The following is a 27,540-nucleotide window of genomic DNA, read 5'->3' as shown; positions in this document are numbered from 1 at the left end:
TGAGGACTGGAGCAGCAGCCAGTTGAGCCGATGTGATAGGGTGGTTGGAGGGGTCAGGGAGGTGGCCAAGAATAAGTGTCATAGATCAGTCAGAGGTTTTTTTTAGGCAATGCCATCCATGGATAGTCATAAGGTTAGCACCAGGGCTGCGAGGTGGGTACCATGGAAGTAAACGTTGGTCTCCTGTTGGTTACGGCTGCCATGTCATGGGTGGGTGGGCGGGTCTTGGTTGAGACCATAGCTCTCCACGCTTGCTGTTAACCCACAAACACCTGCTCTGGACACACCATGCCTCCACATTGCATCCTTAAAAGGCCAGTGACCATGTGGCTTTGAGTGCGTTGGTCCTCTGCACCGCTGCTTTGGCTGTTGAGGGCCGTTACAGGTTGGCGGCATGTCTTTGTGATCACTTTCCATGTTCTATTGAACTGGAGAATCGCTGGGTGGTTCATGAAGTTCAGAGCAGGGCTTCTTTGTCATCTGAGTAGTTAGTTCTCCTTTGGGAGCAGTGTTCTGCTGAAGTGGGCAACCCCCCTTTAGTTCTGGCCATTTGTTGGTTTAGACCAGGACTAAGGCAGTAGTTGGTGAATCCAGCTGTCAGATGAAACTCCTTGGGATGAGAGTAAATCAGGCATGGTGTAGAGTGCAGATGCCATTTGAGTTTGATGATGTAATGTGGTCTTGAGTGAGTCCACATAGTTGACATTAGCTCTGCATCATTGCCTCTTGTGACGAGCAGCTTAGGCACTAGCAGTTGTCGGCAGATGCAGGATGTCTCTCAGAAAAGGGGGTGTGGCACAGAGTGGGGCCAGGTTCCCTCATTTCCTTTGAAGGTGTGTGGTTGAGGGTTTGGCCACGCTGTCTGTGTGTCACACTGTTGCTGTCCATTCCCCTTTTGAGTATTCTGGTACTACAGTCTCACATTTTTACCAGAGTAAACGTCTGGTGTGCTCTGGCCGGAAGTTCTGGCACTTTACAGGGATTTCTCAGGGGGTTGCAAGGTCTCATAGGGAACTTGTGCACTTGCTGTGATGGCCGGTCTGGTGTGTGCTCAGTGAGTGCCTTGAAGCGTGTGATACTTCAGGTCATGTCCTCATGGCTGGCTGTGAGATTTTCTCGTGACCTCGGTGACCTGACAGTCTGTCTGGGTGGCCTGTCTGGCTGGAGTGGCAGGGGTTCTCGCACTTCAGCCTGGGGTTTCGGCTGTCTCAATTTCAGCAAAGTGTCAATGTGACCCAGTGGCTCTTTATCACTGAGAAGGTGGTATGCATGTATTGCTGCATGTTCAGTGCACACCTCTGGGCCTTAAGAGTTCAGTTACAGATATAGCCACAGCCATATCACCCTGCAGCCCAAGACCGGTTGCTCACTGAAGCTAAGCAGGGTTGAGCCTGGTCAGTACCTGGATGGGAGACCTCCTGGGAAAACTAGGTTGCTTTTGGAAGAGGTGTTAGGGAGGCCAGCAGGGGGTGCTCACCCTGCAGTCTGTGTGGGTCCAAACGCCCCGGTATAGTGACAGGGACACTATACTGTCAAAAAGCACCGTCTTTCGGATGAGACGTTAAACCGAGGTCCTGACTCTCTGTGGTCATTAAAAATCCCATGGCACTTCTCGTAAAGAGTAGGGGTGTAACCCCGGTGTCCTGGCCAAATTCCCTCTACTGGCCCTTGTCTATCATGGCCTCCTAATAATCCCCATACACTTGATTGGCTCTATGACTCTCTCTCCTCTCCACCTGTAGCTGGTGTGTGGTGAGCGCACTGGCGCCGTTGTGCTGTGGCTGCCGTCGCATCATCCAAGTGGATGCTGCACACTGGTGGTGGTTGAGGAGAGACCCCCCCACATGATTGTAAAGCGCTTTGGGTGTACAGCAATACACAATAAAGCGCTATATAAATGCATCATTCATTCATTCATTCAGTTCTGTTTCTGAGCATCAGCTTGGGGTCTGCCAAGAAGTTGAAAGTGACATAAAAGTTGGATTTACTACAGGGTCACCAGATCTCTAAGTCTCGCCTTGTTTTCCAACATGCTGTTTACTGGTTTCCCTCCTTTTCAATTGGGTTCCTCAGGAGTCCTCGTACCGGGTTTGTGTGGTGACCGGTATGCTGACAGGTGTTGGATCATCCTAGATGTGCAGCCATCAGATGAAGTGGTTGGGTGATGCCATTACTCGGCGATGTGGCTGGTTAGCAGAGATCTGGGTGAGTGTTCAGCTGGTGGGCACTTTGGGCGGTCATTCATTTCAGTTATCACACTTATAAGGAGTTTGTACTGTCCATTTTTTTTCCTCCTTTACGGGGCCTCCTCTGAATGAGCTCCTTTAGAATCCTCAAGATCTCTACTGTCTCAGGTGTAGCCACACTGTTCAGCTCTGAGAACAGCTGGGACGTGTCAAGAGGGTTTCTGCTGGTGAGATTTCAGGTTTGTTGCTCAGTGCTCTGTCTGGTGCTTGGGACCGGCACCATCACGGATATGCTGTTCCTGCTGGTTAGGAACTGTGTTGACTTTCTGATGAAGCATCTATCACAGTGATGTGCCTTTCAAGATGTAAGAGCAGGAGGAGTCGGGGTCATGGGCTGGTCTGACCTTGAGACTGAATTCTCGCGACCAGCTGAGATGTCAGGCCTGATCTTTGTGACCTGGCATTGCACTTCAGATGACTTGGCTGGTTGGAAATGTGAACGTTCCCGCACTTGAGGCCAATTCTATGAATGCTTAAAGTCCATTGGGCTCAAAACCATGTGGCAGGTCCATGTTGGTGACAAGAGAGCTTTTGTCCATTTGGGGTATGTACACAGGGTGTACAGTCTCATGGAGCTGATGGTCAGGCACAGGGGAGTTGGCCGTATGTGTATTTTGGTCTGTCGTGGATGATCAGCTGTCTGCTGATGTGCTGTTTGGGTGACATGACCATCTGGTGTCAGGATGGACGTCTCTGTGGTGAGAGACTGTTTGCCAAGATCTGGGCATTTCTCTTAGTAGGAGGGCTTTCTGGTGGGTTGTTGGTTTCTCATGCCACTCGTAGTTAAAAGTCTGATAGTCTGATATATCCTGTTTGCCCTGCTGGGGAAGCCACTCTCAGGATCAGTTTCTTTTATGTCCTCAGGATCTCTGTTGCTGGCCTGTGTGCTCTCCAGAGTCAGTTCTGGGTACTTTGCAGAGATAGGCAGGATTTTAACAGTCTCTATGGAGGCAGCGCTGCGTTCTCTGTAGGGCATATGGGCTGCGTTGCGCAGATGTCAGGTGGTCACTGTGCAGGTGAAGGCCATGATGGGTGGTGATCGGTGTGTGTGTCTGCAGTGATCCTCTGGAATCATCGCTGCACCCCCCCCCCCCCCATTGCTGGCTGGTGACGTGTGAACAGTGGGCTCTCGCCCCCCTGTGCAGGTTTGGACTCTTGGCTGGGGGGCCTGGGCCGGCTTGTCAGGGGAAATTCTGTGTTGTGTTTTCCCTTTCTGTTCACCTTGTGGTCTGCAAGCCTATTTTAGTTCATTTGTGACGTTGAGTTCACCTTGACTTGGTTGGTTAGTGTTTGAAGTTTCAGCGTTGCTGAGCAGAGACTTGGATTTCAACTCAGGCTGCTTGCAGGTGGCATTCACAGGCGTTGTTTTGGTTCGCCTGGGTCAGTACTTAAGAGAGCTTCAGCCTGCTGGAGCCTCTCTGGCTTTTATTCCAGATGCTCTTTGTGCTCAGTGTCTGTGTGGGTTTTGTAGAGGCATGCTGAAACTTTCTACTTCCTCTTGTAGCTCCTCGGCCTCTTCATCCACTGTCACTTGCTGGTCCAGCAGGTCTGCACACGCTCCCGCTCCTCTGGGCCTCCTTGTGGTTGAAGCATCTTTCGCTCAGCGTTAAATGGATGTTGCGGATGTAGGCAAGAGCACCGATGATCCTGGATGGCTCTCTGTGGCTGTGCTCTCTCATGGTCTGTCTGCCAGTTCAGGTTGTCATCCAGCTGTTTCGCTCAGGTGCTGAGGAGTGGTCCCGGACCGGAGGACATCGGTTGCAGTGCTCAGCCAATCCTTTGGCTGATCAGGTGGGTGGCAGGACTGGATGACCTGGACACAGGTGGAACACAGGTGGAGAGGGAAAAGCATAACAAAAACCAATGCAAGTCCATAAAGATTTATTGAGCTAAAATATTTGGGGCTATGTGTTGCGTGGTTAACTGGTGTGATCAGTTAGTGACGCAAACTAAACACTTAAATATCGTGGCTGATAAGGCAGGAGAGGATAATTGGTGTGAGTGAGCACCCAAAACTATGAGTAACACTGTTGATGGGTGATAACCTAGGGGGTCATTTAATGACTTAGGCTATTCGGTTTATCAACGTTATTACCAAGTATTTTCTGATGGTTCAAACAGGTTAGGTTTCCAGGCCCACAAAAACAACTAAAACAGACAGAACCGAAATTAATAAATAAATCAAAATTCAAACCTAGAAAGGGATAGTTGGAAGTCAAGGGCTTACTAGCACCTCTAGGGGCTGTGACAAAGACTGCAGAGCGGGGCTCTCTGGGGTTGTACTGCCTAGGGAGGTGATGAGAAAGATAGCTGGACAGACAGAGCACCCCCCCCCCCCCCCCCCCCCCAGTACATGTTGGGTAGGTCGGGCAGAGGAGTCCAGTCACCGAGAACTCCCATGGATGATTCGTCAGCTCACTGCCCAAGCCCCAGGGGGCATGCTACCTAACAGGGAACATTGAGAGGGGACACCAAAAAGATTAAGCGTCTAGGATACATGAAACAGCTTGATGCCGGTTTGCGGTTGGCCACTAATAGATTTGAGGGCTCATTGTGTACCGCGGTGGCTAGAATTGCCTATGCTTATGCCTATGCCTATAGGGGAAGGAGAGGAAAAGGGTAACTAAGTAGAATCGAAAATTAGAAACGAAGTTAGAATGTCCTAATTGCTTAGGAAAGTAAATGGAAAATTGTTTTAAATAGATTTAAAATCTAAGTAAATTAAATTTTCCTCAATAGATGTAGCTAGACTTAACTACAGACTGGAGTAGATTAAATAAAATAAGCCCAAATAAAATAAATAAATAATTACTGCAATTAACACAGTAAAAATAAAAACTACACAAATAAAAAAAAAGCATGTGGGGGGAGACCAAAGTAATTGACAGCCCAACAGAAGAAAGTGTAGAGGGAGGAAGGGAAATGTTACACTTTACACACACTGTTTCTCTAAGTGTTAGTCAGATGCTAACAGCTAACAGCTGAGGTAATGGCTTTAGCTTCTATCCATGTAGGGCCGTTAGTGCGGTAGCTTTGGCTACCTGCAGTGGTCTGTTTACATTAGTCTGTGACGTGTGCGCCATCTTGAGTTTAAACCGGAAAGGCCTCGCTATCACCTTCCGGGGTCAGACGTTGCTAAGAAACCGATGCACGCTTAACAGCCGGTGTGTGCGGAGCACGTGAGCTGGATGTAAACATGTATGGGAATCTCGCACTCAGTCTGTCGTTCACACTTCATTCATAACTTACACAGCGCGTTCACTTCACAGACAATGGCAACACATTAAACCATTAAATCGACCATCAATTGCATCACATCAATGGATTAATATGAATGCAATGATACGTGACAATAAACAGACGACCTACCAAAACTGTAGTGAGCTTTTTTTTTTCTCATCACACAGCTAAACTGAAGCCGCTATCCTGAAGAGATTTTATCTGTTCAGGAGAGACTTACGCGGTTTAAAACAAAACCCCGAAAGTGGGGGTTTTCTTTGCCCAATATTAAATAGATTTAATCTAAAACTCTATGCGCTGCCGATCTGAGAGTTAGTCAGACATGGGGCTTATGCTGTTCAGAACTGAAAGTGGGGATTTCTTCGCCCGGGATCAGTTAAACTTAATATAAAACTATTTATACGCGCTGCCGATCTGGGTTTTCTTCGCCAGATATCTGGAACTTATGCTGTTCAAAACTGAAAGTGGAGATTTCTTTGCCCGGGATCAGTTAAACTTAATATAAAACTATTTATACACGCTGCCGATCTGGGTTTTCTTCGCAGATATCTTGGACTTATGCGGTTGTTGCAACAATTACTTAATCAAGATTTTGACTCCCAGTTATCATTAATCTGACACTGACCTGCAGTATTCTAAGATTAATTTTGCTCCGTGGTCGGCGAGGGGGCATGCATTAGTGAGCTACGCTAATGATTAAACCCACGGGAGTAATAGTCTAGTTGTATGGCATTGGAACAATGGCATCCATCTAGCTATTCATAATAAGGCCTTAATTTTAAGATAAGCGAGGAACATCGCTCGCTATCTTCTTCGCGCTAAAAGAGGTTTTCTTCGCTCACTTTAGGGCGGATAAATTAGCATTAAGACACACTATAAAAGGTTTGGTTGTTTTATAGGGTCTAATTTATTAACAGCAGTTAACTTACGTCATTAACAGTGACTGGTTTCTCAGTGAGCCAGGTTTAAAACATTGCCCGCGTCCTCCACCAAACTGTAGCAAATTAGCTCAAAGTGAGATGAACATAATTTATCATAACGGGTTGTTATCAATTATATATTCATCTTCAGGAATTAACTGTAGCATTAATAGTACAATAAAATTATTTGTTTGTCTGCAGTACGCACAGTTTCAATCGTCTATTGACTCTAAGGAAAATTATTTCTCTGGTCACAAAAAATTATTTCCTTCTTAATACATCGCTCATTAGCATGTAACAAGACCGGAACTTTAAAGTGACATCGTTCTGTGAGGTGCAGACACAGACAACCAAGTGTGAATACATATGGATGTTTATTAAACTACATTACAGGGGTACATACAACATTGAACTAAACACAAACATATACACATTAAACATAGATGCCAACGCAAGGAAGGCATGGAGGGAGAGAGAGAGAGAGAGAGAGCACGCGCTCGAGCGGAAGAGAGAGAGAGAGAGAGAGAGAGCGCGCACTCGTGCGCAAGAGAGAGAGAGGATTTGCACATCAGCTAAACACAACCTGTTAAAACCATCAAAGAATTACATCACCTTAATCAAAAGGGGTCGAAGCCTAGAAGCGCGTCTAAACAGTTAACAAGCGGTTACTTGCACTGGTTTGTTGATGCTGAGTAAAGTGTCCAGGTGCCTGTATAATGTGTTTCTTAATTCTTGATGAATTCCTTTAGAAGTGAAAGCTTCGTCATTCCCGCCACGGGTTGATTGGTCCCAAGTTAAATCGCCAAAGTTACTGAGCTCAAAGCTGCCAGGAGCTCGGACTCCCCCCGAAAGGGGAGTCGCGAGGTTTCCACGATGTCTCTAGGGCACCGAAGGTAAAAATAAGACATCCCTTTTGGGTGTGGAAGAAGTTTTATCTGGATCCAGTAACCCCCACTTTTGGTCAGTTTGACCAATAGCAAGGCACATAGTTTCAGCGGGAAAGTGTTTCTTTGTCTCACTTACACCTCATTTGCATGTTTTATGACTGTTCTGCTCGATCGGTATTATTCTTCCCACAGTACAGTACAAATACATAATGTATTTCACGTTCACATAGTGTACATCGTTGTTTGAGAAATAAAGAGCAGATCATTTTGATATCAAGAAAGAGACATCTAACATATATTAAACCAGAGATCCATTCATACACTTGAAAATTAGTGTTTACAGCTTACTAATACAAATAATGAGTGGTCACTAGGCTAATATAATAAGGAAACACACAAACAACACATGCCTATACCAGATACCTTTGTAACTGAATAATTATGGTCTAAGTAAAGGAAATATCTATATGCGTGTGTGTTGTGTGTGTGTTGTACTCGTGGAGGTATTCCACTGGTCAGGGCCTGGTACCGAGGGTCATTTAGTTCTCTTGGAATGTGTTTGAAGTCCGATGGAGAGAACAGATAGTCAATTCTGCTTAGCATCTGACAGAGGGGGGACAACCACTGGCAATTAAGCACCCATATAAATGTCGAATATGGGCCCAGGTCTGTGAATTATATGCAAATGTCCAAAGGTTAAAAGGGGTCTCTTAAGACATAAAGTCCCAATGACCTTCAAGGATCATAAGCAGATGCTACATCATCCAGTGTTTCCAAAATCTGCTCATTCAGCTCAGGGAGCTCTTGGAAGGTGCTGGCTCGGGCCACTGTAGTAGCTTCACTGCCCAAATTATTGAGCTCGTCCTCAATATCACCTACCCCAACAGCATAGATGCACACACCACTGTCTTTGAGAGCTAGTGCCGCTGATTTGCTGTCATCCCTTGACCGTCCACCAGTGACAACCATCAGGATCTGTGGAATTCCCGCATCCTTCCGACTGCCTCTTTCTTTGATAAAGTGTGTTTTCTGAACATGGCGAATGGCATTGCCTGTTTTAATTTCCCGACCTCCCTTGTACTCGGCTCGAGTTATGGCATTAATAATGTCATCCTTATTTTTGTAAGTATTCAGGTAGAATACATCGGTCACATCTGTAGCATAATGTGCTAGACCAATCTGAAGATTGTCTCTCTCAGTGAAGGACAAGTCAATTAAATTAAGAATAAATTCCATGACCTCTTTAAAATTGTCCCTGCCAAGATTGATTGAGCCATCAACCAAAAACACAATATCAGCAGCCTTGGCCTGTGGGAGCCGAGGACCTAGGGGAAATCAGAGAAAATAAAACAGGCTAAATAAATGAACAAACAAACATTTATGGCCTATTATTATATACACATCATGTAAAGTATGTCTACCATAACAATGACATTAAATCTCTACCTACCTGTATCTTCATTGTCAGTGGGAGTCTCCTCTATAATTGTTCCATTAAGTCTGGCTATAAACTTGCTCTGTATGTTCGGAAGATTTGGGAAAGCAGCCACCTGCAGGACATCATCAGTAGTGGTAGTAATCTGTGCCAGCTGTTTTAGGTCTGCATTTTCTGCACCAATTCCTATACAATTGACACGAGAGTCTTTGAGCAGTGGGCCATAAGTAGATACATCGGAGGTTGATCTTCCACCAGTTAGCACGACTAAATGCTGGGACGCCTGTGTTAGACGTACCCCAGCAGATGCCTGGAGTTCGTTTCGAATGACATACTTTATTGCCTCAGCTAGATCAGCACCGCGTCCACCCATATGGCGCAATCTCTTAATTGCAGAGATTACAGATTGCTTGTTGTCATGAGAGTTCAAAGAGAATTCAGTTTTAGGCCTTTCACCATACTGCACAAGAGCTACGCGAACTTGGTCAGGTCGTACATCAAGCTGATCAACCACTTTCAACATAAAGTCACGAATGTGAGCAACACCACTTTGTCCAACACTATCAGAGCCATCAATGAGGAAGATGATGTCCTTTCTTCCAAGACTGAGTGGGACTGATAAGAAACAAAAATTAATACATTTACTAATAAATTTCTGCATAATCTATTAAAGCTATGTGCGTGTGTAAAAGTAAACATGACATGATTAAATTTGGCATCAAATGCTCTGCTAATGTGGATTAACCTTAAACAATGGTTTTAACACAACCAATTATTATATACACATCATGTAAAGCATGACTGAGCAACACTGGTCTACACACATTTAATATAAAATCTGATCTCTCAAAAAGCACTAAAAATAATGGAAATATTTAGACAACTACAAACCTCTGTGCATATTAAAGGAAGAAAAGGTATGAATAAAGAAATGCATGTAAAATTATACAATATACAATACTCATTGGTATCAGGACCAGGGCTTGAAAACGAAAAATAATGTCAATCGGTTCACTCCGAGCAGAATCGATATATAAAAATACAGAAAGAGATGGTATCTTAACCCGCTGTGCTAATAGGCTATACAGCATCATCTTTTCTAGATTTTTACATTTCTAAATGTAGGCTACTAAACAAAATAAAAAAATCTATTAATGCTTTAAAGACATTAAAGAATTTTTTAAAGATGTTTGCTGCAAATTGTAAAAAAAAAAAAAAAACACTACTTGTATAAAATGTTTTAAGGGGAAAAAAACAAAGGCTAAGCCTGCATTTTATTAGCCTATTATTCAGAAATGATGTAGGCTAAAATGCCGGTAAATCAAAAATGTTTACAAACATTATAAACACTAGGGATGTGCGCTACGACTAATTTGACTGTCGTTTAAATGGAAGTTTTGTATCCGACTAGTCGACTAGTCTAAAAGCTAGAAACCCCCAAAAAATGGCAAAAAAAGTGTGTGTGTCTATATAACAGCCTACACTTGAAATACTTAAATCTTTGAATCACACTGTCAAATCCCTCAATTAATTCTGCTAAAAATAGGTCATGATTATGCTTGCCTCGCGTTATCATCATTTAATATTAGGCGGTCGTTAAACAGAAAAAAATAAAGAGCATACACTCAACAGAGCCCTGCACGGCCCTCAAATTTAGGCCCTAGCCCGGCCCTGGCCCGAGACGCTCAGGCTAGGCCCGCCCCCTTCTCCTAAAACAGTTTATATTACTGTTTCGGCTATTAAAATAGTTCCGTTTTGTGTGTAATGGCAAAATTATTATATTTTGTTTTGTTTTTTTATTAAGTTAATTTAGAAAAACGTTGGGAGCATTTTTGTTCATTAAATAGCCTATACGTTTTTTTTTTTTGAAGTAACGACCAAGCGGTCAGCGGCATGAGCTGATCATAGCCTATGTTTGATAAATTTAGCCTTCTCATATCATCACAACTTGCCTAAAATAAAATCTATAGATATACTAAAACAGTTCAAGTATATAACAATGTTTAAACGTTAAACCTGCTATAATAATAATGTGCGCTAGCCTATATGTAAGTTTGTGCAGAGAGTGGAAGCTAAAGCGCGCTCTGCAGGACATGGAGGCACCAGCAAACACTTGGATTGCTTTCAGTGGAAACTAATTAAAATAGCCTACGCCGTCATTTTTTGTTTGTTTGATAAAGGTAAGAATAATACATCATTCCGACCTTTAAAGGGTCTACTTGTATTTGTGCGCACTCACAATACCAACAAAAGGTAGTTCTTTTATAAAACAAAGAAAACAAACATGATGTGCTTTCTGCCGTCTCGTCTTGAACAGGAGCGCTTCATAAAAAACGAAGCTGAGCGAATACATGCCTCACAGACATGATAAATATATCTATAGAAAGCTTTAAATGATCACTTAACGAAATAAAAAATTGAAAACAAAAACTCTTTTATTATAATCTTAATCATAATCAATAAAGATGCATTTCTCTCTAAAGGCGCATCTAATGAGGAGACGGTGAGTCAGGATCAGCAACTTCATCCTTGCGACACGGACTCAGAAAACATTAGTTTATTAGTAAATAGTTCAAATATCTCCTTACTATTTCCAGCAGACACAGTCATGGTTATGTTTGCTGGGGTTTTGCAGCAAGCTTTAGCCTATTGCGTGCATTTGAACGCAGAACTATTCCGCTGCGCTGAAGTCACCTGCTGCTGCTGCGGGACACTAAACACCATCGAGCTGCTCTCAGTCGTGTGGTCTCCTGTTGTTTCCACCAGCGCGGTGATTTTTTTTTTTCATCACTAATCGATAGATGTCTACAATATAAAAATAATTTTGCAGGGCTCTAACACTCAACATAAACCGGTGCATAGCTTATTTATTCAGATCGGCTGAAAATCAATCAATAGACTGACAGAATTCTTCATTTTCATATAAAGTTAGCCAACATATAAAAACAAAAGTAAAAAAAAAATAGGAACGTTTATCAAGGAATAGCATTAAAATGGCTTTACAAAATTTACTTCATGTTGGCTATATTGTCTAAAAACAAAAGAATGCTAGTTTTACTTACTCCATGCACATTTGTTAACGTGGTCTGGCGAAAGACTGGACTAGACGATTCTGCACTTGAAAAAAACAAACAAAAAATAACTCGTTCGGCAGGAACTGAAGTAACAGGCACGCAGAGAGTTTCGAAAAGAGCCTGGAAATCCCGCAGCACCACCGAAGTGGGTCTTCGTTCAGAAGAATAGATTGCGTGCATGGGATCACGGACCGCAGCGACGTATGAAAGATTGACATTGCTGGCTTTGGCTAGCCTCCAAGCTAACGCATAGGTCTTTCGTGTGTCATTCTAAGCTCGCCGCAACTGATGTGAAGACAAGGCATGAGAGGTCTGAGGTAAAAATTTAGTTTCTGCCCAGATATGCTTTTAAAAATATTTAAATATTTTGATATGTATTCTTTTTCAAAAGTTTTATTTTAACTTATTTAAAATGTTTTAAAATGTAAAGTTAAAATGATGGTAATTTGAATGATAAAATGTTTTTTTGGGTTTTTTTTTTTTCTCTCGTGTAATCGACTATTGTTTTCAGTGTCGACTAGTAGGAGCTGTACCGTTTAGTCGACTAGTCGACTAGACCCGCACATCCCTAATAAACACAGTATTTAGTTTCTCTCTACAACAAATCCTCTAAACTTAAGGATAGCCTATAGGCTATAAAAACGTCATTCCAAAAACAAATTAAAGGTGAAACTGATGCCTACCTCTCTCACTCGGCACAAATCCAAATGTTTCCATATTCTCGACGTATAGCCTACAAAAATATTATTTATTGGCTTTTACTTTCATCGAAGCACCGCTGGTGTGTAAGATCTGTTGAATACATCTTACACTGACGTCGGATAAACACTAACGCCGGTGTTCTGACGATTTGTGCTACCCTGTCAGATTTTCCATTAAAACAGATGGTAGCAGAATTCATTGCCATTGCGACTAGGGTTCACAGCTGAGCACGGGCGGTCATTTCACTCGCTGGATTCGTCAGCATCACATTTGTATAGTCTGTACTACTTGAATTCGTGATTGGTTGACAGCAAATTTAAAATATTAAATGGAACGATAAAATAACGTTATTAACCGGTTAATGGCCATTTCAAATTTTCGATTCTGTTCGGAACTACAAAATTTGATTTAGTTTCTGTTTCCGGTTCTGTTCCAGTCAAAATTTCGTTCGTTTCCGATTTTCGTTTTTGTTCCTTGAACCGGTTCAGAGCCCTGATCAGGACATTTAGTGTTCTAAATGAAGCATATTTTCATACGTTCACTAAGGTCATACATTAGCAGGGTGGGTGTCAAGGTGCTGCAAGGAGGCTGTGTAATGCTCCATACCATAGTTTCTATGATATTATGGTCAACAGATACGATGTTGGACCCTCCATTAGTGAAAGACTAGAAATTTTTGCTCATTTGGTTGAACAAAAGAGAACAGTACATCTCTCCTTAACAAGCCTACCTAAAAGGAACTACAGCAAAACTGATTTGTAAATGTCTTACCTATTACTGTAGTAGTGATGGGCGTGCACTCTACAAGTACTGTATTAATGTTAGTGAAAAGCTGCTGTTGGACACTGGGAAGGTCAGCAAAGTCACTCACTGAGAGTGCATAACTAGGCTCATGAGAGATCCTCTGGAGTTCCCTGCTGTCTGAGCCTCTTGACCCTATCCCAAAGACAAGCACTCCCAGCTCCTTCAGGGATGAGGCCGGTGTGTCAACATTATCAAATGACCTTCCACCACTCAGCAGAATGAGTAACTGAGGCACACCTTCTACAAGTCTGCTGCCAGAAGAAACTGTGAAGATGTTATCCCTCACATACTGCAGAGCTGCTCCAGTGTTGAGGTAAGGACCTCCTTTGTGCCTCAGACCCCTGATTGTTTCAAGAATGTCTTCCTTTTCTGAGTAAGTGTTAAGATAGAAATGGGCCTCTGGAGCTCTGCTGTATTGAACCACTGATACACGGTCTCTGTTCTCAGACACATTCAGTCTCTCCACCATCCTTTCAACAAAGTCACGCATTGCAGTGAAAGATCTCCTAGTGCCATCTGAACCATCCATCAGGAACACTACATCCCTCCTAACCCTCCTTTGCTCAGCTATGGATATGGAAATGGAGCACAAAGTCATGTGACAACTCAACATCTGATATACTCTGAAGGAATAGGCATGTTAAAGTCTGCTATTGGGACGTTTCTAGGCTTTTGCTAACAAGCATTAAGATTGTGCACTAAATGATGTAAAAAACATACATCAATTAGAAAGATGAGACAGCATACTGTAAAGCTCTACAATACACATACCAGTGATTGTTGGTGAAATTGGAGTGATGGGAATTGGAACAGCCTGGACAGAGGCCAGCAGCTGCTCTTGGACATTTGGAAGCTCCCTGAAGTCGGATATGGTCAGAGCATAATTGGTGTCATATGAAACTTTCTGCAATTCTCTGCTATCGGAGCCCCTCGATCCTATTGCAAAGGTCAAAACGCCAAGCTCTTTCAGAGAGGAGGCTGCTGCATCAACACTGTCAGATGACCTTCCCCCGCAAAGCAAAACCAGTATCTGCGGAACACCCTCCAGCCACCTGCTGCCGGAGGAGTCAGTAAAGACATTGTCTCTGACATATCGGATAGCTGCCCCCGTGTTGAGGGGTCTGCCTCCTTTGTGGTTCTGGCCTCTGACACGGTCAAGAACTTCTTCCTTTGTCGTGTAGCTGTTCAGATAGAAATGGACCTCAGCATCTCTACTGTAGTGTACCACAGAAACACGGTCTCTGTTGGCCTCTATGTGGAATTGCTCCACTACTCTTTGCACAAAGTCACGCATAGCTGGGAATGAATTCCTAGTGCCATCTGAACTGTCCAGAAGAAACACTACGTCCTTTCTGGGCGTGGTGTAAACAGCTAGGACGGGGAAAAAACAGCACCATTAACGCCAATTAATGTCGAAAACGTTTATTAACCTTCAGAGTGTTGTAAGAATCTATAGTCTGCCTCGACCCAGCTTCCACTCCGCAATATGTTTGATCATGCTCATTTCCCAAAATGACTTAATTATTATAGAGAATAAGAAAGTCAACAGTTGTTTGTAGACCATTTGGGATGATCACATCCTGAGCAAAAGGTGACCAATTGTAAAATGAGAGCAGGTGTGGGACACTGAGAACCACCTCAGACAAAAGGGGTGTCAGAACGTAATTAACATACAGACTACAACTGTTACAAAAGGAGCAACTTAATTTACATGTAGAAAATAAAATTTTAAGGACAGAAGACAGTCTGGTTTAGCCAGTATCAGCAGGAGGAGTTCTTAAGCCTATTCTTTACTAATTCTGTTTAAGATTCTAACGGAACTGAATCAACCCGAAGCAGTGTGGTGGCAGAGTTGTATTGGAATTGTTGTTTCTAAAGTAACTGAAGCAAAGTGCTTAAGTCAAAGTTTCTAAAGTAACTGAAACTTGGTGTTGGTGTGTTATAATTCTGTTAAGATTCTAAAGTAATTGAATCAGCCCGACGTAGTGTGGTAGCAGAACTGTATTAGACCTATTGTTTCTAAAGTAACTGAAACAGAGTTTAAGTTTCTAACGTAATTGAAACTGACTGTGAAGTTGTGATAGTTCTGATGAAATTCTAAAGTAACCGAATTGACCCGACGCATTGTGGTCACAGAATAATTTCATAACTATCGTGTGTTATAGTGTTGATTTGCCCGACGTACTGTGGCTAAGTAAACTGTTTTAAAAATATAACATAAACCCGAAGTAGTGTGGTTGTCCGACGTACTGTGACAGTGTTGCATTTTTAACAGTTTAGTGTAGTGAAGTTTAAGGCCCGACGGAGTGTGGCCATGTGCAAAGAAGTGAAAATGTTGGTTTAGAAGCCCGACGTAGTGTGGCTGTTTTATTCATTTGCGTCCAAAGCACAGGGACTGTGAATAAATAGACGAACAGATATCTTAAAGATAAAGTGTAGTCATTTAAAAAGAAAAAAAAAGAGTGAGAACAAAAGATTTGAATTACCATACGTAGTTCAATAAGGTTTTGAAAATGGAAGAAATGATTGTTAAATACATCGCTAAACATGGCACTTAGGGAATGTTTGATGGAATAGAGAAGATTATTGATAAACCATATGAATGGGCCATCTCTAAATTTGAAAACTATCCAAAAATGCCTAAGAACAAAAAAGGAAAAATTGTCAATGCACTTCAAGCTGTTTTTGCATCGTACAAAGTAACTAAGAGGAGAGTAGATGAGCAAGAGGCTGAAAATGAGCGACTCTGTTCAGGAGTAATATCTACTAAAAATTACCATGCAAGTGAAACAATATGGAAAGAAGAAAAGATTAGGATGCAGAATGAGATCACACGTCTTACAACTAACAATAACATGCTTAGATCCTCTGTAGAAGCATTGTCCAATGAGTTGGAGGAAGCAAAGATTGCTTGTCAGTTTATGATAAAGAATGGCACAACTAACAAACATAAGACACCGTTAGGGGTCACGCTATGCAATCCAATTCCAGAAATGCTAGATTTGCAGGAAGAGGAGAGTTGGGAAAGAGATTCTGAGTCATTCAGCTCTCACAATTCTGACAGCACAGATAGATTCCCTATGGCACCAGTTCATGCTACTACAACTATGCGTACTAGTGAGGAAGGAGAAGAACCAATGACCTCTACTATGGTCAGAGGGTTTAATCCAAATGAACTGGAAGCTGTGATCAACAACATTGGAAAATTTGACCCTGCTAAGCGAGATCCATTCGATTTTTTTTAAAAACTTGGAAGAATATGCTGAGGTTTACAAATTTACAGATGGCGATGCATGCGTTTTGTTAAGAATGTGCGTACCTGACACTTTGTCTGGAGCCTTAACTCAGAAAGTAAAGAACAGAACTGCAAATAAGTCAGAGAGGAAACAGGCATTGCTTGAAATCTTAGGTGTGATGTCAGTTAACTGGGATAAAATATATGAAATTCAAATGAGGAAAGGGGAGCATCCAGCTACATTTTCAGAACGACTACTGGAGACGTTTAAAACGTTCAGTGGCGATCCTGATATTACTCAGAATGGTGTCCGTTTCAAGTCTGGCTTGATTAGCAAATGTGACCCACTCACCCTTGTTCTGCTGTAACAATGCTTGTGACACCTCAATCTGATTATAGTGACATTATTGCTAAAAATGACACAGTTTTACAATAATAAGGGGTGGCGATGGCGCAGTGGATATGACACATGCCTTTGGTGTGAGAGACCCGGGTTCGAATCCACTGTGAGACACCAATGTGTCCCTGAGCAAGACACTTAACCCCTAGTTGCTCCAGAGGCGTGCGACCTCTGACATATATAGCAATTGTAAGTCGATTTGGATAAAAGCATCAGCTAAATGAATAAATGTAAATGTAAATGTAATAATGCTAATACAAAGAAAACACATTCTGTGTCTGTAATAAGTGCTAAAAAGCCATATCAGAATAGTGGTCGTAAGGTCTCTTGGAAAAGAGAAGACCATGTCAGTGGAGAAAGCGAGGAGAGACCACCTCCTTATAATCCTAATAATCTCCCAGTATGCTATTCATGTGGCAAAGAGGGGCATATTTCTAGGGAATGTAAATTTTCCTTTAAGAAAACAGGTCCAAAAATTGATTTACATCAACTACAGACCAAAGTAGCAAGGCATTGTTTGGAGAAAAGTAGGAAAGATCAGGAAGTGCTTTGTTTTGCTTGTGGAAGGATGGGACACATGGCAAGACAGTGTCATTTTTCACACAAAAGAAGGATGGGCTACCGTGATTTGTTTAAGAAGATATGCAGTTTAGAAACTCAGTTGGCACTGTTGAAAGGAAATAAGGAAGAAGCTGTAAGAATTACAGAACCTCAGACACTTTGAACTCCTGAGATGGACAACACACACACAGTGCATTAACATACAGACATCTGTCTCCACATCCCACTGAGAGAAAATGCCTCTCTCACATATGCATCAGCTCCTTTTCATCCCCTCTTCCCCTCACCCATCCTTCACTCAACTCACTCAGAATGGTCAATAGAAGAATGTAATATTCTACATTAATACAAGTGTTATTTACAGTCATGTTTGGTATCATTTGAATTGTCTCAGGGCGACTGGTACAATGGTCTCATTCTTATAAGAAGTAAACTAAAAGGTAATACGGATCCTGAGAGTTCAGAGATATTTTGCATACTGTAGAGGGTGGATCAGCTCTTAGTGGTTTTCATGCAAATTACCTTCTGCCCCAAAAAGGTGCTAACTCGGCTTGATCAAAGCAAATTCAAATTGTTAGTTCCTGCCTACATTTCAGGGGTGTTGGTCTTGGTCTGAGGTACTTAAGGAAAATGTTGCAAAAGGGTCGGGGCGAATTCTGTAGCCAGAAGCCCGTAGTGTGGTGTCTCAATACTCACACTATGCATTTCTATAAAGTCAGGTATGCATTCTTTACTCGTAGATTTATCTTTGAAAATTCAATGTTTTGTATTGATATGATTTGATCTCTTTGAATTGCTGTGGAATTGACATATACATACAGTATCTACCTGACTGATAATAAATGGTTACATTTGACCTTATTCTGTTTTACTCTGTAATTATTGACTCTAGTAGATTACGTTGCATCCTTGTTAGCAACATGAGCAACCGAATGAACGAGTAAATATAAAGTCAAGAGTTGACTAGAATAATCAAATATCAGAAGAATACTAATTAGAAATAGACAAGCAATCAATTGGTATTTCAAGCTAAATACGAGGTCATAATAAAATGGAGTCAGATTAAATAATCAAATGGAGTCAGATTAGAGTTTAACTTAAATTGAAGAACTTTGCACATTGAAAAGACCGAACACGCAGGAAACCTTCATCCACTATTTGGATACCTTCCTTGGGCCAAATGGGTGGACCCTACAAAGTGGTGACCCCGACGTGATCTCCCTACTCAGGGGAGTGACGTCATTCCAGCGCGAATTTCGGTTTGATTCTCACTGACGGAGGACATGAGGTTTGAGCTTCTTCTTCCCTGTCTGCAACTGCTGCGGTAAGTTCCTTCATTTTATTTTTAGGAGTGTTGAGGGAAAGCTTTTTGCATCTCACATATAGACACATTTTTAGAACGGGTCGACATACCCATTGTTAGACCGGAGACCGTAGAAATCCGGTGGGGGGGGAGAATTTGCTGGAAAACATGGCTTTTCAGGGACAGTACAGCAGCAGTGCAGATCAAAAGATCATGGGAATTCACGCTGTGCATATAAAAAATATCCTTCTTCATTTAAACGATAAAGGATTAAACCTTAAGTGGAAAAACAATGAAATCATATCCTGGTTTTTGGCAGAAGGAGAAAAATTGACATCTAAATCAAAAGATAAAAAAACAACAGCTGCCATCGTCTACTTACTTCGGAAAAACGACCTAGAAACATTAGCCGAAAATGAGCGCACAATAGCGAGTATCAGAGAAATCGAGAAAGTGCGTTCGGATGAATTGCAAAAGCTAAGAGCACAGGTCGAGGCGTTTACATACGAAAGACAAGGTTGGGCAAGGAAAAGTGAAAACATGGCGAGAAAAATAGATGCGCTTCAGGAGAAACTCCAAACCGGCAGTAATTATATATCTGCTCTTGAAGAATGTTGCGACAATGTCGGATTTCCAGTGGCCGCAGTTAAGCAAGCAGCACTGGATGAAACTTTTGATCCTGATAAAAACAGCGATAGTGACGATGATGATGTAGCCACATTAGAGAGTCAAACACGGAGAGAAACTCGTAAACGAGCTCCCGTTCAGAGACATGAACAAAGTCAGCGAAGTCCGATTATAACAAGAGCTAACCTTAAACCCAGCGAAAAGCCCTCCACGTCAGCTAGAGTTGCTGTACTCAAAACCATGACAAACGCGAATGATGAAATAACCACGATTAGCCTCCCATTAACATGTGAAGAGTGTTCAAAACATAAGCAGATCGTGGGAATGATGCCCAAAAGAGGGCCATTCCAACCCTACTGGGAAGCACTGATGTTACAAGCCACAGTGTACAAATTAGAAACGAGGGATGTATGGCAAATCAACCATTCCGGAAGAACTCCGATCAAAATTAACCCCTCAAATGAAATCTGGAGACGTAGTCAAGCAAAACAATAATGAATCTGACGAGGCTATATATGGAAGATTAAAACTGGCACTGCTAGACCTGAGAGGACCAACGAGCGCGGATTGGAGCAGGATACTAGAAATTAAACAGGGCAGCAATGAGCCGTTTGAAACATACGCTGAACGTCTGTGGGTGACATACAAAGAAAATTCCGGTCTAGAAAATGAAAGCTGTGATCACGAACCGTTATTAAAACTCATAAAGAACAATGCTGGCACTCCAGTCCAAAATGCGTTGTCAAACGGAGTAGATCCAGCTAAAAACACGTTCAGAACGATAGTGTGTTGGGGTTCAAGGATAGAAAACAGATGGAAATCTAGAACTTTTAGTTCAGAGAAAGCATGTGCTACTGCTCAAGATAGCGTGCCAGTTTCAGTCCTTAAGGTGATGCAGCACCATAATAGCACAGAGTCATGTACCAGAATGCATGGTGTAAAGGAAGCATTAGGGAGTCATGAAAAACCTCAAACTCCAGGAGAACACAGCAGACAACCGTATGGTGAAGACAGCAGGTTTTGTAGTTCCTGTCTCAAAACAGGCCATACAGAGGAAAAATGTTGGTCACTGGGAAGGGGTAGACCTCCACCTTATTTTCTGAAACATAGGATATCACTTTCTAAAGGCGAAGATCAATTGTTTACATGTAAAAAGTCATCCTCATGTAAAACTCTTTGTGAGGTAACTGCATTGCTCATGCAAGGCCTCCAGATGTTGACTTCACTTGCTAGTGGGCTAGCAGCTTAATAGTGATGACTTTAATATGTAAACATCCCAATTTCAATGATCCTGTTTGAATTTTCAAATTTGTAATTGTGCTAAACACAATGTGCGCATGTTACACACATTATAGTTGTTTGTGCTACATGTGCACATAGACTAGTTGAGTTTATTCTTTATAAAACACATGACTGCTGTACTGTAAGTGTGCGAAGCACTTAGGTTTAAGGTTGTAGATGTTACATACATGCTAGACCGTATGTCTTGTGTGAAATTAGAATAACTGTAATACTGGAATTGCATAGCAATTTTAAGTTACATGTGTGTGTCTATGTCGAATTTGTTTGTCTCTTGAGTGGTACACTGTGCTATTTTCCATATAGCTGCAGTTAAACCAGATACAGGAGCATAGAATTGCCATGTGGCCACAGAGTGATTTCACAATTGTCTCAACAATGAAAATGATCAGCAAGACTAAATGAAATAAATAGTCCTTTGAAACATAAAAACAGTGATTGTGCATTGCATCAGCTCTGAACCTGCCCTTTAAATTTAATTAAACATTTAACATTTAAATGAATTAACACGTGAATTCTATTTGATTGATATACTACCCAGTGCCAAGAGGGAGGAGTTGGGTTTTCATTTTAATAGTGTGGCACAAGCGAATGCAAACCAATTCACTCTTCGCTGGGTAGCACCAACCAAAATTTTAATCTGATCAGAAGGACTGATTAAGATTAATATTCCACAGTAAAATACAGCCACATAACACCACCTGATCTTCTAAATTTGCTAGAAAAATATTGAAAGGGAGGTGAAAAATACTCAAAATTAACTGTGGTTCTCTCAGTATTTGGTTCTGTTTCAGGTTGACCACTGCAATTCCTTGAAAGTGAGATACCAGGAAGGCACCTGATTCCAGATACATCAATCCAGGACGGCGGAACTGTTAGAATATAACCTGAAATTGCGGGAGATGGGTGCAGACATTTCAAGAGGCCAGTCACACCTCACAATAGTACATTACCACACAAATATCTGCATGGCCTTTCCGGATTAGCACCGGAACTAAATTTTTGCAACACAAATTGTTGTAGATTAGACTCCACCCATCTCCCAGACATGAGCACAGAACACAAACTTCCCCCATCGCATCATCACCTCATCTAGACTGTCCAGTCTGAACACTACACATCACAGAAGACAATGATGGTTTAGATTCCAAATGTGGTACCCCACTAAAGATCTATTTTCCATCTTCACACTGACAGAAACACATAGATTCTCACATATAGGACTTAGTTAATCTCATGATGGCAGTCTCAGAAAGACACACATAATAGTTGTGATTTACAACCATCTGCCAACTCATGGAAAACATAATACATCTGCATGGCTACTGTCACAAATCGATGATGTACAATTCTGAATGCAGAGTCAAATCTGCCATGAAAATTCAAAAGATTTAAACGTTCTGATTGTTATTGGGATGTTTTGGCAAACCAGAGGGCCCGCTGGTTTCCCAACAGATCACTAATAACAGAAATATTATGAAAATGATTAAATATGAAGTGCGGGCACTTCTGTTGATCAGCTACAAAATTTACAACTTGACTATGCCATCGAATGTGACGTAGCTTGCATGACACACACATACACACACACACACACACACACACACTATTACAAAGGATCCAGGATCTCCATTCTTGTATAAACACATAAGCACACTTTAGATCACTACCTTGAAATCTTAGGTGACTTGCATCGGAGAATTATATATATGTCTATACCTTTGTAATCGGGATTGAATATTTATTATTATTGTCATATGTTTTAATGATGCATAGCATCTTTATAAACATGTAAAGTACACTGACATTTTGCTACTTTCATATAAGCCACTCAGACCAAGCATTCTTTAATTCCACTACCATTAAAAGTCCATCAGAGTGGTAGTGAGGAATTGGCTGTTTTAAAATGGGACCACCTTATGACATGAGACCTCAAAAGACACCAGAGACCCAATGTACCATTCGCACTTGTTGACATGATGTTATGTTTTTTGCTTTGTTATATGTTCTTGTGCCAAATCTCACAGCTTTCTTTCCATTTTCAATGACATCGAGTTCATCATTGTTCAGTTGTTGAGCCATTAAGATGCTGTTTAAGTGTCTCAAACAAAGCAGTGTGTAACCAGCGAGAACCCTTCACCTGTTGGAGTCTGCCCAGAAATCTGCAGAATTGGAGGTGACAAGATTCAACAAAAGAGGCAAGAAAGTCCTAGGGAAGGTGTCACTAGAGACAGAGGTTTCTCCATGATGGAACGACTCAAGTAATAAAAGGACTGGATCGATTCAATGAACTATGCACACAGGTTGTTCTCAACCAGACAGGTGAAACCCTGAACCCGTTCATCTACCTGCCGAATCAAAGCTACATGCACCTGCTGAGACTGGTGTACACAAAGGCCTTTCCAAAGGCATCTACAACTGCAAATACTACATCACAAGGACCACAACAAGTGTCTGACAAGTGACCCCTTTGGGAATCATCTGGAATTGACCCACGTGGTCAAAGGGAGGAAAACTGTAAGAATTACAGAACCTCAGACACTTTTAACTCCTGAGATGGACAACACACACACAGTGCATTAACATACAGACATCTGTCTCCACATCCCACTGAGAGAAAATGCCTCTCTCACATATGCATCAGCTCCTTTTCATCCCCTCTTCCCCTCATCCATCCTTCCCTTCACTCAACTCACTCAGAATGGTCAATAGAAGAATGTAATATTCTACATTAATACAAGTGTTATTTACAGTCATGTTTGGTATCATTTGAATTGTCTCAGGGCGACTGGTACAATGGTCTCATTCTTATAAGAAGTAAACTAAAAGGTAATACGGATCCTGAGAGTTCAGAGATATTTTGCATACTGTAGAGAGTGGATCAGCTCCTAGTGGTTTTCATGCAAATTACCTTCTGTCCCAAAAAGGTGCTAACTCGGCTTGATCAAAGCAAATTCAAATTGTTAGTTCCTGCCTACATTTCAGGGGTTTTGGTCTTGGTCTGAGGTACTTAAGGAAAATGTTGCAAAAGGGTCGGGGCGAATTCTGTAGCCAGAAGCCCGTAGTGTGGTGTCTCAATACTCACACTATGTATTTCTATAAAGTCAGGTATGCATTCTTTACTTGTAGATTTATCTTTGAGAATTCGATATTTTGTATTGATATGATTTGATCTCTTTGAATTGCTGTGGAATTGACATATACATACAGTATCTACCTGACTGATAATAAATGGTTACATTTGACCTTATTCTGTTTTACTCTGTAATTATTGACTCTAGTAGATTACGTTGCATCCTTGTTAGCAACATGAGCAACCGAATGAACGAGTAAATATAAAGTCAAGGGTTAACTAGAATAATCAAATATCAGAAGAATACTAATTAGAAATAGACAAGCAATCAATTGGTATTTCAAGCTAAATACGAGGTCAGAATAAAATGGAGTCAGATTAAATAATCAAATGGAGTCAGATTAGAGTTTAACTTAAATTGAAGAATTTTGCACATTGAAAAGACCGAACACGCAGGAAACCTTCATCCACTATTTGGATACCTTCCTTGGGCCAAATGGGTGGACCCTACAAAGCCATTCACACCTTACCAGACAGCACTGCATGAACAACATGACTGTAGTTCAGTCACAAGCCGATGCTGATGTGAACTGGAGAAATGGTTTTATGATAGTATTATATTTTAGAAAAATATGTTTACTATCAAAAAGGGGGTGATTCTTGATTCTTTATAATTTATAAGAAATGTGTTAATGGCATTGATATTGGTGATTCTTTATAATTTATAAGAAATGTGTTAATGGCATTGATATTTAAATATAATGTATGAGGAATGATTTAATTGCATTCTGTGATTAAATTTCTGTAACAATGATGTTTTAAATGTGAAAAGATTCTTGTGGGGGAAAGAGGGGCAGCGACTTCTTTTCGATCTTGTTTCAGGTATAAGCATTGAGATGTTTGCTTGACAGGTGTAACCTCCAGGAGAATGATGATTCGGTCATCTGAAGGACAAGAAGGCCAGCAGAACTAGTGGAGCCAGGGGACTTCCACAAGAAAAAGACTTCTTAAAGAACAGAGTGATCATCAGAACCAGAAATCCAGAGATTTCCAGACCTTCAAGATTCAGAACTCTGAGACCCACCATGGGATGGATGGGCCTGATGGAAGTTCACAAACTGCAACAACAGCAATGACTGCTTCTTCTAGAAGGACTTTTTCAAAGTGAAAATAATAAAAAAAATGGAAAAGAGAAACCAGGCGAGATAAAACCATTTCAGAGACTATGGACAGCAGTTGTTCCACCAAGATGGAAAACGTGTGGGCAAAGGACATACCCACACAAAGAAATGCACAAAGACACAGACTCACTACACATGACACTAGAAAGACACACATATATGCATACTCAAATACAGGATTGTCTATTGAATACACACATGTGGACAAAGGATGTTCACATTGATAAAAGGGACAGAACACACGTGAAGAAAACAGCACACACACACACACACGCACGATGCCTGTTGATTGATGTTTTTGCTCCTCTGGCTTTTGTCTATGTTTGTACTGTCATAATGTTTAGTACATTTAGAAAATTCCTTTTGCTGTTGTGGTTCTCAAGTGCTCCTCTCCCAAACCCCCCCAAAAATGTTTGTATGTAATTTTGCCAAATTTGAGAAAAGTATCTATGATAAATTTTGCCTGATTGGATGGAGCGATAACCAGTGTGCATGAGGTGATGAGGGGACTGTAAGAATCTATAGTCTGCCTCGACCCAGCATAGCTGGGAATGAATTCCTAGTGCCATCTGAACTGTCCAGAAGAAACACTACGTCCTTTCGGGGCGTGGTGTAAACAGCTAGGACGGGGAAAAAACAGCACCATTAACGCCAATTAATGTCGAAAACGTTTATTAACCTTCAGAGTGTTGTAAGAATCTATAGTCTGCCTCGACCCAGCTTCCACTCCGCAATATGTTTGATCATGCTCATTTCCCAAAATGGCTTAATTATTATAGAGAATAAGAAAGTCAACAGTTGTTTGTAGACCATTTGGGATGATCACATCCTGAGCAAAAGGTGACCAATTGTAAAATGAGAGCAGGTGTGGGACACTGAGAACCACCTCAGACAAAAGGGGTGTCAGAACGTAATTAACATACAGACTACAACTGTTACAAAAGGAGCAACTTCATTTACATGTAGGGTAGTAAACTGGAAATGTATAAAAGGTTAGAACTTATGATGTTCTGGGCTCATTCCGACTCCGATGAACCCAAGGTACTACATGTACTTTGTCACTTCTATGCTGCAATAATACTTCTTCATCAAGATCTGCAAAGTCCTCGTCACTTTTTCTTACAGTGTCATATGAGTTTACCACCTGATTAACAGTCTAAGCTCTGCCTAACATTCCCAATGCTCACAAATAAAAAAGGTAAAAAAAAAGAGAAAAGAAAAAAGGAAGTGCCTTAAGTAGAAAGACGAGACACAGCGTACTATAAAGTTCTGCCATGCACATACCGGTTACAGTTGGTGAAGTTGTAGTGATCACATCAAACCCCACAAGAACATCCAACTTGCATTCTGTAAGAAACAAAATTAAGAATTAATACAAATTGAGAGTAAAGCTCTGTTTAGAGCAATTAAAATGTACTTTCACTTTATAAAAAACCTAAAAAAAACAAACCTCTTGTGGCATTCTTTACTCCAGTGCACAGTCCTATTACTTTCACCTCATCATCCAGTGTTTCCAAAATCTGCTCATTCAGTTCAGAGAGCTCTTGGAAGGTGCTGACTCGGGCCACTGTAGTAGCTTCACTGCCCAAATTATTGAGCTCGTCCTCAATATCACCCACCCCAACAGCATAGATGCGCACACCACTGTCTTTGAGAGCTAGTGCCGCTGATTTGCTGTCATCCCTTGACCGTCCACCAGTGACAACCATCAGGATCTGTGGAATTCCCGCATCCTTCCGACTGCCTCTTTCTTTGATAAAGTGTGTTTTCTGAACATGGCGAATGGCATTGCCTGTTTTAATTTCCCGACCTCCCTTGTACTCGGCTCCAGTTATGGCATTAATAATGTCATCCTTATTTTTGTAAGTATTCAGGTAGAATACATCGGTCACATCTGTAGCATAATGTGCTAGACCAATCTGAAGATTGTCTCTCTCAGTGAAGAACAAGTCAATTAAATTAAGAATAAATTCCATGACCTCTTTAAAATTGTCCCTGCCAAGATTGATTGAGCCATCAACCAAAAACACAATATCAGCAGCCTTGGCCTGTGGGAGCCGAGGACCTAGGGGAAATCAGAGAAAATAAAACAGGCTAAATAAATGAACAAACAAACATTTATGGCCTATTATTATATACACATCATGTAAAGCATGACTGAGCAACACTGGTCTACACACATTTAATATAAAATCTGATCTCTCAAAAAGCACTAAAAATAATGGAAATATTTAGACAACTACAAACCTCTGTGCATATTAAAGGAAGAAAAGGTATGGATAAAGAAATGCATGTAAAATTTGCTATACAATACTCATTGGTATCAGGACATTTAGTGTTCTAAATGAAGCACATTTTCATGTGTTCACTAAGGTCATACATTAGCAGGGTGGTTGTCAAGGTGCTGCAAGGAGGCTGTGTAATGCTCCATACCATAGTTTCTATGATATTATGGTCAACAGATACGATGTTGGACCCTCCATTAGTGAAAGACTAGAAATTTTTGCTCATTTGATTGAACAAAAGAGAACAGTACACCTCTCCTTAACAAGC

At 41.4% G+C, this 27,540-nt stretch overlaps 1 protein-coding gene across 1 annotated transcript in view; it reads right to left on the bottom strand.

Moving 5' to 3' along the window:
• Positions 1-27,540, bottom strand: part of LOC306877412 (collagen alpha-3(VI) chain-like) — a gene marked incomplete at its 5' end in the record, with an annotated part of 72,803 nt that overhangs the window by 31,630 nt on the left and 13,633 nt on the right. The window contains 10 exon segments of the mRNA XM_079429188.1: positions 2,277-2,385; positions 3,064-3,227; positions 3,778-3,932; positions 3,992-4,059; positions 8,053-8,618; positions 8,744-9,343; positions 13,276-13,875; positions 14,080-14,679; positions 26,272-26,334; positions 26,438-27,052. Of these exon segments, the coding sequence (XP_079285314.1) occupies positions 2,277-2,385; positions 3,064-3,227; positions 3,778-3,932; positions 3,992-4,059; positions 8,053-8,618; positions 8,744-9,343; positions 13,276-13,875; positions 14,080-14,679; positions 26,272-26,334; positions 26,438-27,052 (3,540 nt within the window).

The sequence above is a fragment of the Barbus barbus genome (genome assembly GCF_936440315.1).
Source record: "Barbus barbus genome assembly, chromosome: 11".
Lineage (NCBI taxonomy): Eukaryota > Metazoa > Chordata > Actinopteri > Cypriniformes > Cyprinidae > Barbus > Barbus barbus.
The sequence above is the reverse complement of the archived record's forward strand: the minus strand, read 5'-3'. Positions and strand labels throughout refer to the sequence as shown.